The sequence below is a fragment of the Acanthisitta chloris genome, unplaced genomic scaffold, assembly GCF_000695815.1.
Source record: "Acanthisitta chloris isolate BGI_N310 unplaced genomic scaffold, ASM69581v1 scaffold19656, whole genome shotgun sequence".
Lineage (NCBI taxonomy): Eukaryota > Metazoa > Chordata > Aves > Passeriformes > Acanthisittidae > Acanthisitta > Acanthisitta chloris.
Window position 1 is genome coordinate 90,899 of NW_008680016.1, and position 21,812 is coordinate 112,710.

General features: G+C 37.9%; 1 protein-coding gene across 1 annotated transcript in view; it reads right to left on the reverse strand.

Annotated features, from left to right (window-relative positions):
- The window catches only part of RBM33 (RNA binding motif protein 33), an 87,974-nt gene extending 66,396 nt beyond the window's left edge, over nt 1–21,578 (reverse strand). The window contains exons 1-8 of the mRNA XM_009077566.1: nt 21,548–21,578; nt 21,460–21,495; nt 21,135–21,213; nt 15,890–15,938; nt 13,703–13,779; nt 11,143–11,443; nt 9,896–10,006; nt 3,469–3,640 (exon numbers count right to left, since the gene is read on the reverse strand). Coding sequence (XP_009075814.1) covers nt 3,469–3,640; nt 9,896–10,006; nt 11,143–11,443; nt 13,703–13,779; nt 15,890–15,938; nt 21,135–21,213; nt 21,460–21,495; nt 21,548–21,578 — 856 coding nt within the window. The remainder of the gene's footprint in view (nt 1–3,468; nt 3,641–9,895; nt 10,007–11,142; nt 11,444–13,702; nt 13,780–15,889; nt 15,939–21,134; nt 21,214–21,459; nt 21,496–21,547) is intronic.
- Between the last annotated feature and the right edge of the window lie 234 nt (nt 21,579–21,812).

Sequence of the window (21,812 nt, forward strand, 5' to 3'; positions counted from 1 at the left end):
GAAAAAGTCAACTGCTTCTCCCTGGCTAAGAAGTTGTGTCCATTGCAGCCCAAACACCTGGAGCCAGGCCGGATCCATAGGTTTGAAACCCCCAGAATCTCTATTATCCTGGGTAATGCAGAGATTTTTCAACCTAAGTCACGTTCCAGAACAGCTATAAATAAATTCGTTTACATACATATGCAGTAAGTTGTAACTTTTTTTCTCTCATCACCCGTATCTGCAAACTGATTACACTCTGTGCTTCTGCACACAGAGCAACAGGACAACAGTGAACCACTCATTTTAATTTCCCATTCTTGACTGAAATCTCAGCCACTAGTCACAGAGTGAACATAAGCCAACTAAGCAGGGCATAACAAAAAGTACTGCCACATCCAATTAACCTTTGTTAGGATTTTGCAAATGGCTCTGCATAACTGTAGGAGTTTGGGGAGTGGTTTGGGTTTTTTTTAAATTACATACAGGGGGAATACTTTACTTCGGTGATACCAAAACCATTTTTTCACTTCACATTCCCTAACAGGTAACTAAATCCAGAGAATAATGGCAATTCCAACTCTGAGAAGACTTCAACTACATGCACTGAAAGAATATTTCTTACCAAAGATGACAAACTAGGCATGTCTAGAAAGCAATGGTATAGCTGTCCTAAAATACCTCTCCCTTGAACTTTTCAAAACCACTATTTACGTTATCTTGGATAAAGAAATGGATCTTGATTAAAGGAAATATCTCAGCCACATTCAAGAAAACGCTTCATATTTTTACATCTTTTTTTACCAGACACACCTAGTCTCATCTTGACTGTACAGTTCTCACACACAGTTAATGCAGTGAATCAGCAATTATTTTTCTAGTGTCTCTCAGTGTCAGGATTAATTTCACTATCGCTGCTAATAAAATGGTTTCAAATGACATCTTTAATCAGTAAGTACGAATGCACTCCTCCAATAGAGACAAGCTGTCACAAAAGGTCACCAAAATGTGACAGGATGGAAATTACGTTTGTAACTTCAACTGAAATGCTAATTCTTCTTTAAGTGTTTTCTCAACTATGTTAATATTTCAGAGTAAGGAGATGAAGGTCTGCAATGAAATTTCATTTTTAAACCACAGCATCTGTAAAAATTTTATCTATAATCTCAAAAGGAAGCAGATATTAATATGCAAACAAGAATTTTTTTGCAGTTTAACTTTCTACCACCTGGTCAATCATCTGGTTTCTTTATCAAGAAATCAACAAGAAAAACTAATATGAATAGAAACCATTTCACAACAGCAAGTTTGCATTTTTGCCAAATATTAGTTTCAAAAAAACCTTTTTATAGAATCATCCACATTTACATCTCCTTGTATCTCGGAGCTACACCCCAAATCACTTAAAATTACATTTAAAAATAAGCCTAATTCATATCACTGTTCCTTTAACAGTCAAGATCCTCTACAGGTTTTCTCCTCATTCACTGGTCTTGTCTTTACATTAAACTAAAGAATAAATCCACAGATACATGAAACTCCTGCAATTATGTGCAGAAATTCAGTTATTCCAGGTCACTTTTGTTTTGAAAATATTCTGTTTCGTAAAGCCACCAGCACCTTTTGTAGAAATTAGGTATGGTCCTTGTGTGGTATGTAGGAATACAGCCTTATGGTTGTAAATACATATAGAATGCATCACAGCTAAAATACCCTTTGCCCATACAGAGCACACTGTGCCTCTGGAGAGTTCCCATCAGTCTTATTCTACTCAGAATCAATTTCTGATTATTAAAACGATGCTGGATAAAGGCCCCTACACACTTTGCCTGAAATTGCAAGTAAAAGCAGCTATTTGCTACATATGAACAACAGATGAGAGGTAACTTGACTCAAAATCAAGCACTGATATCTTGACATGGCCTACATGAATACCACTGTGAAGGTCTGGTTCAGCCTCTGCAGCTGCTTAGGAACAAGTCTTCTTAGCCACACCACCTCTGTTACAGAATTAAAAGGCTTCTCAATTTTTGCAGGCATAGTAAAAACCCAAATACAGAATTTGTAGGCTATACAGTCCAGGAGAAAAACCATTAGATCTAGCACCCTTCACAAAGCAAAGCTTTTAAGGTAAGAGGAAAACTTCATCAGCATAAGTTCTGGTACTAGGGATCTGCTCTAGGAATGTAATTCCAAGGACACTGTCTAAGGACACTGCCCCATCTGTAAAGAAAGCAGAAGCACCCAGTTTCCAAGCTCAGGCTGAATGGTGCCCTCTTAGAGCACTCCTGTGTGAAGAAACCAACCCAACAGTCTGGCAAAACTTGAAGTATCATTGACACATACATCTTCTCCCAATAGCATCTGACAATTAGCCAACAGTATCTGACAATCTGCCTTCATTACCAGTTCATTTCTCTTGCATATCTTGATTCACTTCAAAAGACCCAGGCTTTTTTTCCATAGTTCGAACTGATATTTTCATTCCGTAACAAAGCTAAAAATGGTAGATCATTCTGGAAGATAAACTTAATTTCCGTCCATCTCCCTAATACCATAATTTTAATTTGATTTATTACTGTTATTATTGCCACCTCTGTAAGGCCAACATCAAGAGGCAATTTATTATCCCCAGTGGGGCACATACAACACCAGTATCAGACACCTGAGTACTCAGGACACACAAAAGGTCTTGAAGTTAACTCTCAAAGCCATAAAACATTGTGATTTTATTTACAGACTAAAACAGAGCAGCTGCAAGAAAGTTCCCAATTTGGGGATTCTTCTGAACTAACAGTGCAAATTCATCAGCTACATGGAGCAATATTCCTAGAAACACAAGCACTCATGGTTTTGTTACTCACATACAAAGAAATTATACCCTTTCAGACACTGCCTAAAGAATCAAGGGGGTTTAAGAGATCCAGATTGTTCCATGTTAGAAAAGCTGGACCCAGGAAACAGGGGGTTCCATATTTTCTAACACACTCCCCGCAAGCTATGTTTTCTCTAGGCTAATCCAACAGCAGGAACACAACAGGTTCAGAGCATTCTTATGTTCCTGGGGGAAAACAGCAAACATACAGGTATTTCACAGCAAAACACAAATAACAAGTGTTATCAGCAGAAAATCTTCCAAATATCTAAGTCCAAAGAAATTCCTTAAAATGTATTCCAGCACAATACGTAGTGAAGCACAGATCAGTGGTGCTGCCTGAATACAGGAAAGCTTTTAAAAATACCACAAAAGTCCAATGAACAAATATTGTGCTGATTTTTCAAAACATGATATATTTAAACCTTATTCCCAAGGGAAAAGACACATACTACGACAGACTATGTACAATTTTGGACAACTTGGATATAGGCCAGTCTAAGTTAGAAGTGACTGTTCTACCTTTTGCCATTAGCTCTTTCAGACAAGTTTTGGCAATCCTGCCTCTTTTTTATTATAGCTCTGCAAAACAGTCCATTGCCATAAAACCTCACCCAATGTTTCTGGAATGTTTCTCCTTTCTCTTGTCACATCTGAGAGCCTAATTATAGTTCCTTCTTTCCGTTCGGTTTTGAAACGTAATCGTCCCGACTCTTCATCATCATCCTCCTCTTCATCAGATTCCTCTTTTCTTTCTTCTTGAAGTTCCAGAGATCCAATTGCTGCCTAAATCACAAAATACAGAGGACATGTAACATGAAAAAACTACTTTCTGATGATCAGTGTCAAAAGATAAAGCTTTCCTTGAAGGTCTCTTTGCACACATTTTGCTGACATTACCCATCATGCTCACATGTAATTCAGTAAACATTTAAGGTGAATTGTTTGAAAATATAAACATATCAACCATATAATAAATTATAAAGTAAAATCTATTTAGAAAACACATTTTGCTGCAATATTTGAGGGAATATTGAAACTCCAGTTAGAACCTTCTTCACATTAGTAGCTGCTTCTGCACACCGAGTGACATTGTACCACTGAACTGACTATGATGCAAACCTGGGACACCACATGATTCACATAATACAAATGGTAAATCATTAACTTTTTTTTCATTTCTTTTTAACAACTGTCAGTAGCATGTTGTTAAAAAAACCAACAACAACAAACAACCTCCAAAAGCAGATATCTGGTTGCATCTCAATCTCATTTGTCTAGGTATGTATAACTGTACTTGTCATTACTTTTCCTATTTCTTGAAGACTTCACAGTTTAAATTCAGCAACTGAAGAAGAGAACAGAGAACAGGATTGAAAACTTGAAAGTACTGAATTTGTATTCTGGAATGCTACTCCCTTGTCCTCATTTACTTTCCAGTTCTCTGTACAACAGAGAACATTTATTTGGATAAAACAATGTCCCAAATGAAAATGGAGCCCTCTCCTTCAAACTAATAGGAAAGAGAATAAATCAATTTCATTTTCCTCTCTTGCCTTGATGAAAATAATGTTCAGATTGTTACACAAGTTATATTTGATTTCCACAGCTGAAAATCAGAAGTGTTCTAGTTCAGCATGATTTTCCATGAAGTTTTTTTGTTACTGTGTATTTGGTTATTCCTTGTACAAGCCTCCTTGCTCATTTCTTAGAGCCTGCACATGCATTTTAATTCTATGCAAAGCCACTAAATACATCATAACTTTTATGCTGCTTGAGGACAGTTAAAAAATGAGCAAAATCTAACATGCAAACCTGGCTTAATCTTAATTACCCAGAGCAGTGCACAAATTTATATGAAAAAGGCACAGCAAGTGTGATGGTCAGGTGGACAGATATTAAGTCACAAATCAAGAGAAAGAATGAATGGCAGAACTGTGCAAGAGATGGCAGATTTCCTGATCCAGCAGCCCAGCTTCATCCATAACCAAAAAAGAAATGTGGGAAGAAAAATCAGAGCCAGGATGGTCTAGCAAGACAGTTTCTGCTTTAAAAGACAGAACACCTTATGAACTCAAGCTCAAAGCTATTCCAGCTTTGGTGTGATGAATACATGATCTGTATCCTTAGTTACTCAGCTTTAATGGGCCACTGACCCCAAGTTATTTTCATTTTATCATCCCCTTATGTCTTTTACCCACTCCAAGAAAACACTCAAGCACCACATTTTCTGACCTCACAAAAATGCTTTAAGATGTAGCTACGAGAACAGATAAAATTTATAAAAAGCTTTAAGGCTTATACTTTCTTTTGATGTAACAACTTTATCATACTTTCAGAAAAAAAAAAAAAGACAGCTAAAAACAATAGACAAGATAGCAGGCAAAAAAAAACCCCAAACAAACCCTTGAAGGCTGAAAGAAATCCAAACCTCAAAAGCAAACCTAAATTGAGTACAACTGGTCTGATTAACATATCCATGTATAATCAAAACACCCCTGAGGACAGGCAGCTGAGACTCATGGAACAGAGGAGGGATGTTAGCAAGGAAAGAGATGCTAAGGTGGTTTAATAAAAACAAACAAAAACAAGAGAGAAAGACACGGTTAGCATTTTACTTTCAAAAGAGGGTCTCCCAAAAGAGAAAGGAGTAGCAATATCTCTATCAACTCTATGCTTTTAAATATCACAAACCCCATGATTTTACTGTCTCAATGCTTGTTTTTAGAAACTTTCCCTTCAGGATCAGGACTTGGAAGTCAGAACTATTTTGACAGACATGCTTTCACCACACTAAGCCTCCTGCTTTACTTGAGAGCATAAACCCCAGACACATCCTCTATGTTCATGCCCCTTAAAAGCTACATTGGAACTCCAGATTTTATTAACCAAAGACTCATCTCAGTTATCTAATCTCATCTGTGAGTGCAAAATTTACTCATGCAAAGCTCTATGTGTACCTCAGACTTCAGAATCAGGACTAGAAAGGTTAATGCAGTCTGCATTGTCCTGAAAATTCTGCTGTGTTTCAATGAAATGCTACAGAAAATACCTGTGGAAAATTGGTTGCTTTTGGAAAATTATTCATTCTGGAAAAAAAAAGAAATACATTCTAAAAAGAAAACAGTGCAAGTTGTAACAGACTAGAAGACAACTGCTTATGTATACAACGATAAAAAACATTTCTCAAACTTTTCTAGACTTGTACTATTCTATTCTTAGCCACTTGCACCAACTCTGTAGTCTTCTGGGTCTAACTTACTTTATTCATCAGCACAATGCTCATGCCACCTATGAGACAACAGTTGTACAAGCACTGAGCATTGAAGAGAAAAAAAATTAAAAAATCAAAAGGATGGATGAAAAAGCAGCACCAAGGAAAGGGAGTGCTGGAGAAAGTTAACTGACCCAAGTCTGATTACACGTGTTATTAGTTGTGATGGAGACACAAACATGTCTGACAGCCAACCATATATTCTCTACATACAGCTCCAGGAAAGGTTAGCTCAGCTGCGTAGGAGTACAAACCCTTCCCCTGCAGTTTGTGCAACAGTTGTAGCATGACACACTTCTAAATGATCTTTTCCAGCCTCCAGCAAAACAGGATGAGGTGTTTTGCCAAGATCACAGTATATGAATGAATTCTATGTTTCAAAAAGATGCATTTGCAGACACAGAATTAAGACCTACTAGTCCTTACAGCACTGTTTTTAATACTTACTAATCATTAATATATCTGCATTCACATAAACAGTCTTTGCATGGCCACTCGAGGTCACTTGACTAGATTGGCCAGCCAAGGCTTCCCAGCAGCTCTCCTCAAAGGGAGTGTCATATTTCCCATTACAACACCTTCCACAGAGCTACTAAAGAGCTTTGCTGACTCTTACATAGAAAAAGAATGACCTTTCTTCTACCACAAGGTCAGAGGCTCCTGCCATCCTCATTAAATAATGATGCCATGAATTCCAGCCCCTGACCAGAACTTCTCACACTGGGCTATGATCTGCAGAGAGCTCCTGCCTTGAACAGCTTACCAGGCAGCTGCAGGACTGCTAACAGACACAGCCCAAGGAAAGCAGGAGAAAACACTGGTCACTATGATCCTCCCAAACATGGGACTATCAGGTATTCTGGAGAGCTTTGTGCGTGAGATTGACCAGATGTGCAAAACAGGTAAACGTTGTAAAGGCTAAACCAGAAACATTACGAAGGTGAAACAAAGAACTACTATTAACTAGCCAGAAAACTGGCAGTGAAGGCATCTACTAGAGGCTAACACTGAAGCAGCAGCAATTGCTCAGTCCTGGGACATCAAGAAATAATAGGATAGATAAGAAGATATTACAAAGGCACCTCCATTCCACAGGTGAAAAGGTGGGCTAAAAATATCAACTTCAGAGCTTTTAAATGTGTTTTAAAATTGGCTGGTTTTATTTGCACTCTTTTCATAGTTTTCCTCCAGGCTGACAGGCAGTATCTTCAAATGTGAACAATACAAGAACTAAAATACAGAAGTTTTGGCTGAATACAGATGGAACAATCCAGACAGATACATTGGCCTTTTTTTCCCCCAAGTCTGTATTCTATGAAAAGACAAGCAATATGCAGCACTTCTTCATGACAAGTTTTGTTGATTAAAGTCCTCTTCACTTCTTAGCATAACCCAAGACACAGCATAAATTATGTGATGATAAATCCCCTATCATAGACTTCATAGATTAGTTCCAATATAAACCAAAGAAATTATGAACTCTAATTTCAGTAGGTTTTATTTTTATGAACATTGCACAGAAGCAATTAGTGATATTTTTCCTCTAGAAAAATTTAGGACATGATACCTCAAGTGACTGATCTACCATACCTATTTGCTGCTGAAACTTCTGGGTATTGGGTTTTGCTTTGTATCTTAGGAAGGCAAAAATATTTACTGAAGCACAGGTACATTTTTCAACACAGAGTGTTATTTATTTAAAATCCAAGTTCTAAGCAGTGACTCAAACTTTACCTGCCTCTTCCTCACACCTCCTACCCAAGTGGCACTCCTAAACACTATCTCACTTTCCTTATTCACTTGTTTCCCTCCCAGTCGTGTGCAGCTTTTCTCTTGGTTTACACAATTTCTTCATGCAATATAGTAAGAGGCTTTATTTGGTTTTAATGAGGAAACTGCTTAAAATACACCACCAAACTCTCTTCTCTGTCAGCTCACTCTCAGTTATTCAGATGTCAAATTTCAATCCAGAGATGATAATGCAGTTTCTTTGCATCCATTACAGCTCCATTCTCGTGCTGCATTTTCTACAAGAGAAACCCAACCACTGCCCTTGTTTACGAGCAGTGAATGTTAGGAGATGCAAGGAAGAGTGCTGTTATGTAACACTTAAATAAAGAACAAAACTTCAGAGCTGGAGGCAAGAATCTAACCATGCAATAAACAGGAGTGAATACTCTATAAAGGTTTTCTCTCTCAGTGGTATTCTCATTTGAAGAGGGCAGTTGTGAGTCTACCACCAAATGTAAATAAGTTACATATGAAATAAGAAAGGAATAAAAAGATGGTACTATTTTGGAAAGAAGAAACCTTTGGCAATCTGCAAAGCATCAGAATAAAGCCAAAATGTAGAGCAACTGAATAGAGATATGTCCAAAACATTTACACTATATGCTGAATAAAAAATTCTGTAAAAGCCCTATTAACAAAATCAATTGAAAACTTGCATTTTTGAATGAAAATAATTTAATTGTGAATTGGATATATTTAGGTAATACGATTACTACACAATTCTCACTAGTTTGTACTCTAAAAATGAAGCTGTGCTTTTTTAAAGCCTTAAGTTTGACAGTGAATCCCAACTATGTACTTCATTTTACACAATGTGCAATTATGTCCATCATCTCAAACTGTGGCCACACAAATGCACAGCACAGATGCATCACTCCATTTCCAAAACACCATCAAGGAAGTGTATATAACCCAGTGAACGAATAACAAGTGTTTAGGTATTTCACAGCTCCTTTGAAGGGTAGATTAAAAACTTGGGAAGTAGAGAATTTAAGGACATCATGATATATGTGGTATAAGATGCCCTGCTTGCAAACAGTGAAGCCTGAACAATGCAGGTGGCCCCTTGCAATGCAGATCTCAACCTACCAAAAAATGCTGTTTTACTCTAATAGGTGATACAACTAGAGTATCACAGCAGACCCATTTGTTAGAACTTCATAGAGTAACACTGCTGTGTCTTTGAGGAATTAATTTCCTGATGAGTTAAAGCTCCAAAGAGGAAACACACTCTGACTACACTTCTCAGCAGGTAATCCATTCAATCCTATTTAATTAAGAAGTGGAATAAAAGTAATATTAAAGCAGATTCCTGGTGGGGCAAAGAAAAAAATCCCACATCAAAAACTTGCTGCAAATTAAAAACAGGTATGATACCACTGTCTTGGGCTATAATCAGTGAATGTGTACTTGGTAGTCATTGACACAAGCTTTTTCTTCTTGCAAATGAAGGAACTCACCCTTTTTCCTATCCAAGAAGATAAACTTCACAGGAACTTCAGTTCCAACACAACTTCTTTCAAAACAACAATCTCACCTTTGCCTTTCTAAAACACCCAACCTTCCATGCTCACACTCCTCCTCAAAGGAGGATACCCAAGAACTGTTATTTACACTCTCAGCAGCAGAAATGATCCAACTGATCATCATGTGAAGCATCATAGCTCTAGAGATTTAACAGGCAGCATGCAATTCTCCTACCCAAAAGGGTCCCTGAAGTTTTTAATGTTGAAACCAAGATTAAATATGCATATTTTGGGCTCTCCCTTATGATTTTCATCTGAAGAGGGAGAGGGAATCTGATTTCTCTGACAATATAGATGTTATCACAATTCATCCTATACGAAGAATAATACCACCAGTAATTCAAGACTGGCAAAGTTGTGTCAGTTCTTACCCAGTAATATGTACAATTCTATGAACTCAAATTCTGAAAGAACCAGGTTTTTTAAGTTCCCATTGAATTCACAACATACCTCTTCTGATTCATTTGCCATTGTCTGGGATTCTTCAAGCTCCTCATCAGCTGTATATTCTTCCTGCTCTTCTATTCCTTGCTCATTGTATGACTGCATGTAATCTTCATCCTAAAGCAGTAATACATGAAGGTGAAAAGACAGAGGCCAGCTGTACATAATCACAAACCCAAGCAGAGATGTGGTCTGGCTGTACTGTTACTGCTTCCAGACTGGCAGAGAGGCACAGTATCTATCAGAACTGTCCGTGTTAATGTGATATTACATATATACAGTATAATCAGCAGGGCTTTTAACTAGACAATAATTTTGGTACCATCAAAAACAAAACTAAAACAGTTTTCATTCAGAATCCAGCAATGACATCTGCAAGATCCCATCTAATACTGTTTGCCCCATCTACTTCTATACATCTCCATCCTTTGGTAACAAATTCATGAAGCAAACACTGCAGTAATTTCTTACTGAAGGAAACATGCATCTATAGCACATATACATTTACATCAGATTTCATCTCATCAAACATACAAACATTCTTAAACATTCTGCAAGTGCTTACATATGAGTGGGTTCAGCTCTGAACAATCATGAACATAAAACAAGAGCAAAATCTTTTTTAAGCAAGTTGGCTTGTATGTTAAAACACCTCACTGATCACATACAGTTCTAATTAAGATTAAATCATTTCACTAGCAATTAAAGCCAGTGCATGTTCTCTAATACACTGCCTAAATTATATTGAATTATGCAAGTGACATTTTCTGAACTAACCTCCAATCTCTTTATTCAGGTTTAGACAGTTCTCAGTTACAAAAAGGATGAAGAGCAGGACATCAATCACTTTGGGATATTAGCACCTTAAAGATGTCTTTAGCAGGTCAATAATCTTTTCACCTTCGAAGGACTTTATCAGATCTTGTCTAAAGCCTGGATAAAAGCTTTTGCATTAAGTACTTCTAACAATTGGCAGTGTATCTCCACCACACAAAGCTGTTTTCTTCCTTAAGGATACAATCCTCAAGGTCATGATTCTCAACTGCCTTCCAGCATGACAAAGGAGCATTACCTACCGCCAAACAAGCTGTCAACACAAACTTTGTCACAGCCTAGATAAAGAAACTGGCAGACAGTGATAATAGGTCTAATTTCCCCTCCTCCCTAGGGAGGTAAACAGATTTTAAATCACTCTAAAACCCTATGCACGTGTAGCAATGTTATCTTGGAAGATACAATAGAAAGAAACTCACTGGAAATTCATCTAGGGGTTCATTGATTTCAAGGTCTAGCACTTCATCTTCTTCTCCAGGCTCTTCCCCATATTCTATTTGGTCTTCTGTCAGTTCAGGATCATTGCCTTCATAATGTCCTTCCTCTGCATATTCTGAAGCATACACTTCAGGTGCTTCAGATTTGTCATAACCAATTTCATCCTCCCCTTGGTCATACTCAGACTCATGTTCTAGTGATGGATCGTTGATGGTCTCAGAGAGCTCATATGATGTCAGCATGCCAGATGTAGCATTTAGGCTAACTGTGACTCCTTGAGAGCTATGGAATAGGGGGAAAAATTAGAGGCTGAAGTGTAACAGTCAACTACTCACAAAGATTTAGCTAAACGAAGCCAACAAACATAAATTCTCTAAGTTGGTGGCCAGAATTATGCCATATACACTATTTGACTCCATGCCATGTTCTCAGAATGCACAGGGTACTGCAGCTTATCACCAGCTGCAGGCTATTTGACCAGGGGAATCAAACCAACCAGATGGTTTAGCAGGTCAAACTGGCAAAAGTCCTGCTTGGTAACCAAAGCAGACCAAATCCAATTTTAATTCCAAGACTAACAAAAAATACACAAAATTACTATAACTGCATGTGTTTTGCCAATCTTTCAGAATACGTCAGCAAAATATTTTTTATTAAATGTATTAATATTGTTAATTCTTTATTATCTTCAATTCCAGTTCACATTACAATGACACATCTAATGTTCTTCTTAAAATAATGCAAAATATATAGTCAAGATCTGTCATTTAAATGCCTAAGACAGTCTTAACTTAGTAACAGCACTGGCACAGGCACTTAAAAAAACAATCAATACAAAAACTGACAAGCTTATAATCTGCAGGCAAAGCAAAGCTCAGAATTTACTGCTGACAACAGCTAATGCCATCAACACATATAAAGCAACTAACCAACTGCAGACTACTTAGAAAAGCAGGGGGACAAGGAGGGGAAGCTCTTCTTGATTTAAGGCCTCTGGGTATAAGGAAAAGAAAGATTTTGGGGGTTTTATTTTTTTTTTAAATTGCATTCCTATTATTCGCCATTTTCCTAAGTTTAGGGGAACAAGATCCAGGCAGCTTTAAGCTATTTGCATCTATAAGACTCAATTTTTTTATTTTTTTTTAAATTGCATTCCTATTATTCGCCATTTTCCTAAGTTTAGGGGAACAAGATCCAGGCAGCTTTAAGCTATTTGCATCTATAAGACTCAAAGATTTAACAAGAAAATGAAGACATTATGCAGGATTATCATTATCCTGCCAACTATAGAGGCATGAGGTTGAATGGAAATAGAAGGAGAAGGGAAAGGCTCCCACTCTGTGGCAATAAAACTGCTAAAAATGCAAAACCTGCCTACAGAAAACTGCTTCCACTGAGCAACATTATCACACTTTGGATCCTTTCTTATCACTGGTGTGGTCACACAGCCATCCCTGCTGCCCAGGGGTCTCAAGGAGGACATACAGAGAAGAAACAGCAAGGACTGTAACTGGGATTGTCCATTTTGAAGTGAACAGTCCAACCCTCACTGCTGCAGGGAGGGAAACAGCAGCCAACGGAGAGACTGATGGTTGGAGCATTTCATCATAGTCCAACACAGGGACAGGACTCCTTATCCTAATTAGGGCTGAGGAGATCTCAGGGATATAGATATGTCTATGTTATACATATATATACACATTCATAGCCCTTCAGAGGGCATGCCCTGCAGAGCATGCAACAAGTAAAGGAAAAGCTGGAAAAACACATGGAGCTTTAAAAAGCAGCAGTGGTATTACACCACTTTTGTATCACAAGCATCTTCCCTCTCACTTCAGTCCAGCTTGAAAAGTAAAAATGACAGGACACTCATTTTGACTTGTAATGCCCAAAATTCAGTTGTGGAACTGTATCACCACAGAGTATGGACAGGGCAGGATCCTCAGTAAGCTCCCACAGCAGTACTGGCTCAAATCTGTAAACTCTGTCCAAATTTTTCTGTTGTGTGACTGCATACAAATAGTTAAGCCACAGACGGAGCCTTGCAAAGCAAAAAATTCCCCTCTTCACAGTCTTAGGAGGCAAAATAGATCTTTAGAAGAAAAATGGCAGAAAAGGACTTTACAGGAGAAGGAAGCCTACAACAACACAGGTAGCAAAGAACAAAGCTCTGTAAGTGTTTACAATTAGTTTTATAAGCACAGGAGATGACGGTTTCTTCTTATAAGCTTTTTTGTTTTGAGTTAAATTTATGAGCTTGAAATAAACAAAAATAATTTCACTGATGCACAGGAGATGACACAGTTTCTTCTTATAAGCTTTTTTGAGTTAAATTTATGAGATTGAAATAAACAAAAATAATTTCACTGAAATGCTAATAATGCCATAGAGTACATTATACATACATCACTACACAGGTGGCTAGGTAAAAAGCAAAACTGTTTTCAGTATATAGCAATAACTGCAGTAGTTATTAGTTATCAGTAGAAGTTGTCACCAACAGGTTTGAGTTATCCAAAACAAAATTTAGAGAAGAAATACCGAAATTCTTGTTCCTCTTCATTGTCACTTTGCAGAAGGTCATCATTCAGCTCTTCATCTGACAAGTCTGACTGATTCTAGATGTTAGAAAAAGTCAATCATGAACATAAAAAACAAACTTTTAACTAAGTAGGTACTGAAACTACTGAAACTTCTGAAACAAACTTTTAACTAGGCAGGTACTGAAACTACTGAAACTTCTGAACATTAATTTTTATGAATAACACATTCCAGACTAAGACAATAACTTAAAGGAAATTACCTAAATCAATGAAAAAAACCCAACACACTACACAAAACAGCAAATCTTATAATACTTCTGTGACAGCCTGCCTAAATCAATGAAAAAAATACACTACACAAAACAGTAAATCTTATAATACTTCTGTGACAGCCTTCTGGAAATTTACAGAACTCAAATTTGCCTATCAACACTTTTCCCTGATCCAATCTCAAATACAGCCAAATATTATAACTTCCTTAAGAAAGACCAGGAAGGAAGGAAGGTTAGCTCTAGCACATGACCTTGTGACCTTGATGGATTAGGCAAGTCAAGAAAATGCATGAAAATACAGCAATTTCTACAGAACAGGGATACAGACTGGAGGAAAGGACATGATGATATAAAGAAAACTGAAAAATCATGATTAGCTTGTAAGTGAAGAAAAAATATAGAAGAAAATACTGTGCCTTTTCTGAACTCCTAATCTGTCAAAATAATAACTTTCAGTTGTTTCATCTATTTTGTTGTTTTTAATAATTACCCACTAGAAACAGATAACTGCAGTTTTGCTAAGTAACATTTACAATTCCTAAAGTAATAGGGGCAGAAAGGTTATACAAAGGCAGATTTATCTAAAAGTACTGGGAGGAGATTAAGTATAAGCAAGTTTAGCTCAAATAGCTCAGGGAAAACTTTCTGAGAAATCTATTATTAGCCACCATATGACTCCATACCCACAGATACTGCCCAGTAACATGGCAAACTGGAAAGGAGAATAGAAAAGGCACAGCAAAATATAATGCATTGGAGAATCTAGTATTGGTTAGTACTCACACAGATAATTTCAAAAGATAAGGAAGTAGCTTTATAAACATGTATGTCAACTGCGAAGTTGTATACAGTGCAACTGCTTATGTTTTTCCTGAGTGCTTAATACACATCTGCAATCCCTCTCCTAGAATTTTAGTCTCTTTCTTTAAAACCTGTACATAAGACTAAGGAACTTCCTATCTTGAATAGGGAACACTTACAGAATAAATTCCAACACTTGGTTGGTTACATGCTAGAACATGGTTATAAAAAAAACTACATAAAAGTCAATTCCTAACAGATCTGGGTTCCTTGACAAACCTATTCATCACTAGCTTTAAAAACTACTTTCTAAACTAGTTCATATAGCAGATGAAACATAGAAAGAGGTGACTAGCCAGTGTGATTTCCCAAACAGAAGTCTTGTCTTCTCCTGCATCTTGGCAAATCCAAACATACATTTAGTTCTTTTCATTGAGTTCAATTTTGGAAATAGGTATCAGCATGAGGATTCTACAGCAGACATGGGGAGACCTTGTTTAAGTTCTCCAGTTCTAGCTGTTCCAGTCTCTTTCCCATCACTGTAAAACGGGAAATCCTCTGCCTACTTGTCAGACAACATAGTAGCAGATTGTGTGCAGTGAGTGTGATCTTTAACAGACACCACTGATTGCTTTTTTATTTACTCTCTGATAAATACTGCTGTGGTATTTTGACAAGTAATTTTTAATAGCCAGGAAATCAGCACTTGAATTAAATTCCCCTGCATGCTAATCAGCACTCAGGAGGCCTAACTGGGTTTTCTTTGTTTTGCCTCTTTTTTAATTGTTAATCAATATAAGCTACACAGAAACTTATTTGGAGAACCTTCTCCTTTTTGAACCATCTGTTATGAGAAGAAATACCATCTCAGAAATTAAACATTTTTCTAAAAGTTGTATTTTAATAAGCTACACTTGGAGGTACTTCATAAAAGGAAAGAAAGCCCTGGGTGCACAGTGCTCTGGCAACAGGGCAGACCTCAGGTACCTGTGGCTGTCAGGTTTTGGGGTGGTGACTGCATAAGAGGCCAAACCAAACACCTGAAGTGGGCAAGTTAAACAACATTCAGATTTTAACATCTGCAACAATTCACTTTGATGCACATCTCTTACCTTTTTTCCAGTTAGCAAATCCTCTCCAAGCAAGTCATCATCAAGTTCACTGGAAAACAGTAACAAAATTAAGAAGCTGAACCTTCGAAAACAGAAAGAAATACCTTATAGGGTATATGTCTTAAACTGCCTTGAGGAAAACTTCTGCTGACTGCACAAAGCCTTCCTTTCAGCAAAGCATTCAGGAAAAAAAACACGTTTATTTTCCATGAAAAACAGACCAACAGATGTCCTGCTTGCAACAGCGAAGCCTGAACAATGCAGGTGGCCCCTTGGATGTCCTGAAGCCTGAACAATGCAGGTGGCCCCTTGCAATGCAGATCTCTACCTACCAATAAATGCCCTCCTTTCCATATCCCCCCACAGCACAAAAACCTAGACAAAGTGCAGGCACAGCTAGCCAAAGCACAGATAGTTAGGTCCCCATTGTAGATCTTCAGGGCTATTGGGGCATATTGCTTGAACCCACTTTGTCCAGACTGCTGATTTCCAGCTCCCCAGTGAAGAACTGAGACCGGAATGTCCCTGGGCAAGACACAGTCTACAGGCCACCATGTGACCCGAGCTGCACCTCAGCAAGCAGACTGGGAGGCCAGCTGGCTTGGGAGCAAAAACCTTTCTTAAAACCCAGGCTTAGGCCTAGATCTTTCATAAATACTTTATTCCCTCCTCCTCTACTTGAAGGTAAGGTCAAATAGACATTTATAGGCTGACAAAACCAAATGCAGTTTCACCATTTTTATAAGTCTGCTCAAGAATTCAGCAGGCATAGAAGTACCTGGTTTACAGAACTTCTGCCATCACTTAGCAACAGCCCCATAAATAAGGTTCAACACAAAGGACTACAGTCCAGATTAGCTGCAGTTTAAAACAACTGCTTAATCTCATTCCTCCTTCAGTGAAAGAATTATCTAGTGACAGGATTAAACAGATTTCCCCTTCTATAATAAACACTTGTTACTGACAAATGCATGTATTAGAATATGCATGTCAATACTAAAATGAGATGCCAGTGATTTGAAATATGAATTGTAATTTAGTATGAGACTATTTCTACCTGCACACCATAAAAAAACCAGAACAAAACCACAACCCACCGTGCCTTGGATACTACATAAAAAACAAATCCCTCAAAGTGAGAATGAGCTATATGAACAGAATAGGAATTTCTATAGGAGTTCCTTAGGACTACAAAGTACACACTTGAAAATGGGGAAGCAATCTTAAGACATAAACCAGTGCTAAGAGCTGTTTCTGCAGATGGATTCATCTCTTTCAGAGCTGGTTACTACACAGATAACACAGAGGGGAATAAAAATCTCGTGTGCTAGGAGAGCACAAATGATAGACCAAATCGGCCCCAAATAGGACATTATCATCAGTACACAGTATTTATCCATGGTTACTAATCTCAAATGGTTCCAGGAATGACTGAACATTAACAAATAGCAATTGTTTTGTGCTCGCTGAAATAGGAAACATATATTGGGACATAAGACATACCGTAACACTCTACAGAACAAACTGACTAGAATTTAAGTGCTTTATTTCAGAAAAAATAAATTCTACATAACAGAAATGGTTGCAGAAGAATATAGACAAAATTGAAATAGGAAAAAGTCACTAATCTCTTCAACTGCAGTAATCTGACAAGTGCACCAAAGGGTTTGAAAATAGTTCCCAACACCGACAGCTTTTAATAAAACTGCACTAGAGAAATCCCAAAATATGGCAAGAGTGTGTTACAGCAACACTCAAAGACAAAAAACAAGTTCAGGTAGTAAGAAATTCAGATTAAGAAAAGGAATGGAAAAGAAAGCAAAAGATATTTAATTATCTAAACACATTTAAGGCTATTTAACACATTACCAAAAAAAATCCTTGATGTGATTTTTTAGAAAAAGATTAAACACTTGACAAATAGAAGTAACTGCAAACATATTCCTGAATTTTAGAAACTTTGGCTTACTGCTTTACAGCAAAAAAAAAAATCAGCACTAGCACAAAAATGAAGCTTCTATCAGAAACAGAAGTCTTTCACAGGATGCCCTTCAAAACCTATTCAACTCTTCAATGTCATTCAGTATTTTCATTGACAAATTAAAGGAAGAAAAATGACCATGAGTAACTTTTTGAATAAGAAGAGTAACAGTGAAAAGCCTGCACAGTAAAAAGGAACTGTCTCAAGCTGCTTTTAAAATCGCCAAATCTATCAGAAATAAGAGGGGCCAGAAGCAGTAAAACCTAATAAAAAAAAAGCCCAAACCAAAACACACAAACCCCCACAAAGGAAACAAAACAAACAACCCCCCCAGATACTAGAAGATCTTCAGCTAGCTGAGAAAAACAGACACAAATCAATGTTTGCATCTGATATCACACAAAGGCACATATAATAAATTAAACTGGAATGTAAGTATACATTTGTGATCGTTCCAAAGGCAACTCACCCTCACTATTATCAAGACTCAAAAGCCTTTCCAAAACCACAGCACTGGGAAATTTTGGGTTAAGATAATCTAAGAGTTCACTGTTCTCACAAGAAACAGACGCACTTCAACTCCCAATACTCAATATTGCCCTCACTGAATACACTGAGCTCATCAAATAAGGACAATAATAATAATAAAGACAGATACCAAAAAAGTGAAAGTTTCCGCCAGTGTAGAGAAACAAGTAATCTCAGAGAAGGGGTCAGAACGAGTGAATATCAGCAAAAGTCAGCTACTAAATCAGCCCTGTCATCTCCAAGGATAGCCCCGGAAATCCATGTTTTTCCCTAACCCAAACTTTGTACTACTTAAAGAGATAAATGTGTAAATTAACAGGCTGTGATAAAGACATCAGACTAGCCCCTTCTGACCTCCAATTCTGTGAGCATGCCTTATTAAAACAGGAGCTGAAGCAAGGACACAAGTGTTTCAGGAGAAGAACTTAGGGAAAAAAAAGCAATGGGAAAAATTCTCCAAGAATAACATTACATTTGCAGCCCCAAATAACTGGGGTCTTAAAAGTCTCGGTTTTCACCCTCCAGTGTTTGAAAGGCCAAATACTGAAAATCCAAAATCATTTAATTGACTGGAGGGTGGTACTCGGTCAAGTAACAACACAGTAAGATTGATCAGGATATGAGGAAGAACTTCCTTACTGTGCAAGTCACTGCCTCTGGAGCAGAGTGCCCGGAGAGGTCATGGATTCTCTCTCACTGGATGCAATCCTGAGCCCTGTATTCTAGCGTGGCCCTGCCAGAGCAGGGAGGTTGGACCAGATGACCCACTGTGATCCCTTCCAACCTAACTGATTCTGTGACCAAGATGTGTGATAAACAGCAGAACTCTTTCTTCCTCTCCCCCACAGTGATACTTAGGTTGCAAAACAAAGCACGACAGATTACAGCACTCCAAGGCTACTGTGTTCATTCAACCTTTTTTCCATCTTCAAGAAACCCTGTCCTATGCTGAATTAGGCCAAAAACCTTAAGTAATTACATAAGGCAACAACATATCCATGTACAGCATTTGGAATTGCCAAGACACCCACAGAATTTAACATTTTGAAAGATGGTTTGGCAATCTGAAAAGAATATTTTTTTAAAAATTCCAACACATGCAAATAATATTCCATTAGACGCAGCTGAAAAAAAAAAGGAAACCCAACTTCTGAAATTATCAGTAAAATGAAACATTGGAATCTTCTGCATTGCACCTGAAACCACTTCCCTTACAATTTCACTAAGAAATAATTTGATTTTTGATCTTAAAATATATGCAGCTAATAATAAACACATATATGGTAACTTTTTTTCTAGAACTGAATCTTTGTGTGCTTCAAAGTCTGAGCTGAGTGAAAAATATGCTAAAACCTCTCTCAAGTCCTATTAAAAACAGCTTTGCCACAGGGAGTTTCCCACTGGGAATAAGTTTACAACTTCTGATTCAACAGCTGCTGGACTCTTCCAAATTTGGTGACATGATGAGGCGGACAGCTAAAACCAAATGTGACCCCTCAGTGTGTAAGAGCCACCTATTCCCACCACAAAGTCAGTCAAGACAAAAAGTTAGAAAACGCTTCAATACAAACATTTTGCCTGTAGTCCTGGCTTTAGGGTTTGTAACACCCAGATCTGGGCTGGGAGGCAGCACAGTGCAGTGACCCAGCCTGAACAAGGTGAATTACACTCTCAAACCTGAACAGTTCCTTGATGCACTTCAGCATCCAATTCTCAAACAAGTTTGAATTACACTCTCGAACCTGAACAGTTCGTTGACGCACTTCAGCATCCAATTCTCAAACAACTCTACTCACTTGACAGAGAGCAGACACTCCTCACTAGCAAACAGCAGAACATCCTCTATACTGGACCTACTGTCCAAATTCCTTAGTCACACACTTGCCTCCTAGAGCAATGAAAACTACCCACTGAATCTATCAGAAAAGCATGGAGGAGGAAACTAATCCCCCCGGAATGACAGTAAATGTAGAGCAGTTGATTCACTCCCCTTGCTCAGTGGAAAACTACTTAGACTAAAACTTGTTTACTACAATCACCTGAGAGATTATTAGAGAAGACAAAAATCCATTAGGAATGGGGGATTTTTTTCCACTTTTACAGTAAAAAACACTGGCAAAATCTGAAGAAGACTATTATTAAAAAGGAAACATAGAAAAAAAAACCCACACAAGTGAAAAGTTTTCTCCCAGAAAGAACAGATGCACCTAGCCAGCAGCTTGATTCCTTTCCCAGCTAATTCTCCCACAAAATAACCAGGTGCACCTATACTTCCAAATCTTTACAACAGCCTTTGTTGAAGAAGTCCATAACTAAGCTTTATTACTCTTCCCAATGTAAAACTGAAGTAGGACTTTGAGAAAACGAATTTAAACATCTAGTTAAAAAAAAGAAAAAAAAGTTGGGCAAAATTGAGTACTAGCAAATTCTAACTATTTAAACCCCCAAGAGCTACTAAATATTTAAAAGGAAAACCAGGACCTTAATTGCAAAATTATACACCACAAATACATTGTGTTTATCCAATTTTAAATGGTATCACTTCAAAGTGCTCTGTATTCCTCAAGGCAAGTATGTTTGGCACAATCCAGCCTTGGCTGACACACGCAGAACCAACATCTTCATTAGGATCTAAATGTGCACTGCTCAGAATGTTAGGATACAAAATGCCAGAATAGGAAAACAGAGCAATGCAGCTGAGCATACAGAAACTGAACATGAAAATACTGTACCTACCTGTCCCAGTCATCATCCCCAGCTCTTCTTCTCCAAGACCTTTCTGCACCAGGCTTATCAAACTGATCAAAGTCATCATCTGTAAAGAAGGTGACAACATTAAATAATTCTTACTGTAATGCAAGGTTTCCAAAGCAACCACACAGAGGGGATTTTCTGGGGGTGTGTGCTGTTCAGAAGATGCAAAAACACCTTTTTCTACTTTCCAAGTCAACATGAAGAAAATAGACAAATACCAACACAGAATCACAGACTCGTTAAGGTTGGAAAAGACCTTTCAGATCACCAAATCCGATCGTTAACCCAGCACCACCACCATGTTCACCATTAAACCATGTCCTCAAGTGCCATATCCACATGGCATTTGAACCCCTCCAGGGACGGTGACTCCAGTCGTGCCATATCCACATGGTATTTGAACCCCTCCAGGGATGGTGACTCCATCAATTCCCTGGGCAGTCTGTTCCAATGCTTTATAACCCTTTCCACGAAAAAAATTTTCCACATCTCCACTCTAAACTGCCCCTGGCACAGCTTGAGGCCATCTCCTCTTGTCCTGTCCCTTGTTAGCTGGGAGAAGAGACTGACTCCCACCTGGCTATATCCACATGGTATTTGAACCCCTCCAGGGATGGTGACTCCATCAATTCCCTGGGCAGTCTGTTCCAATGCTTTATA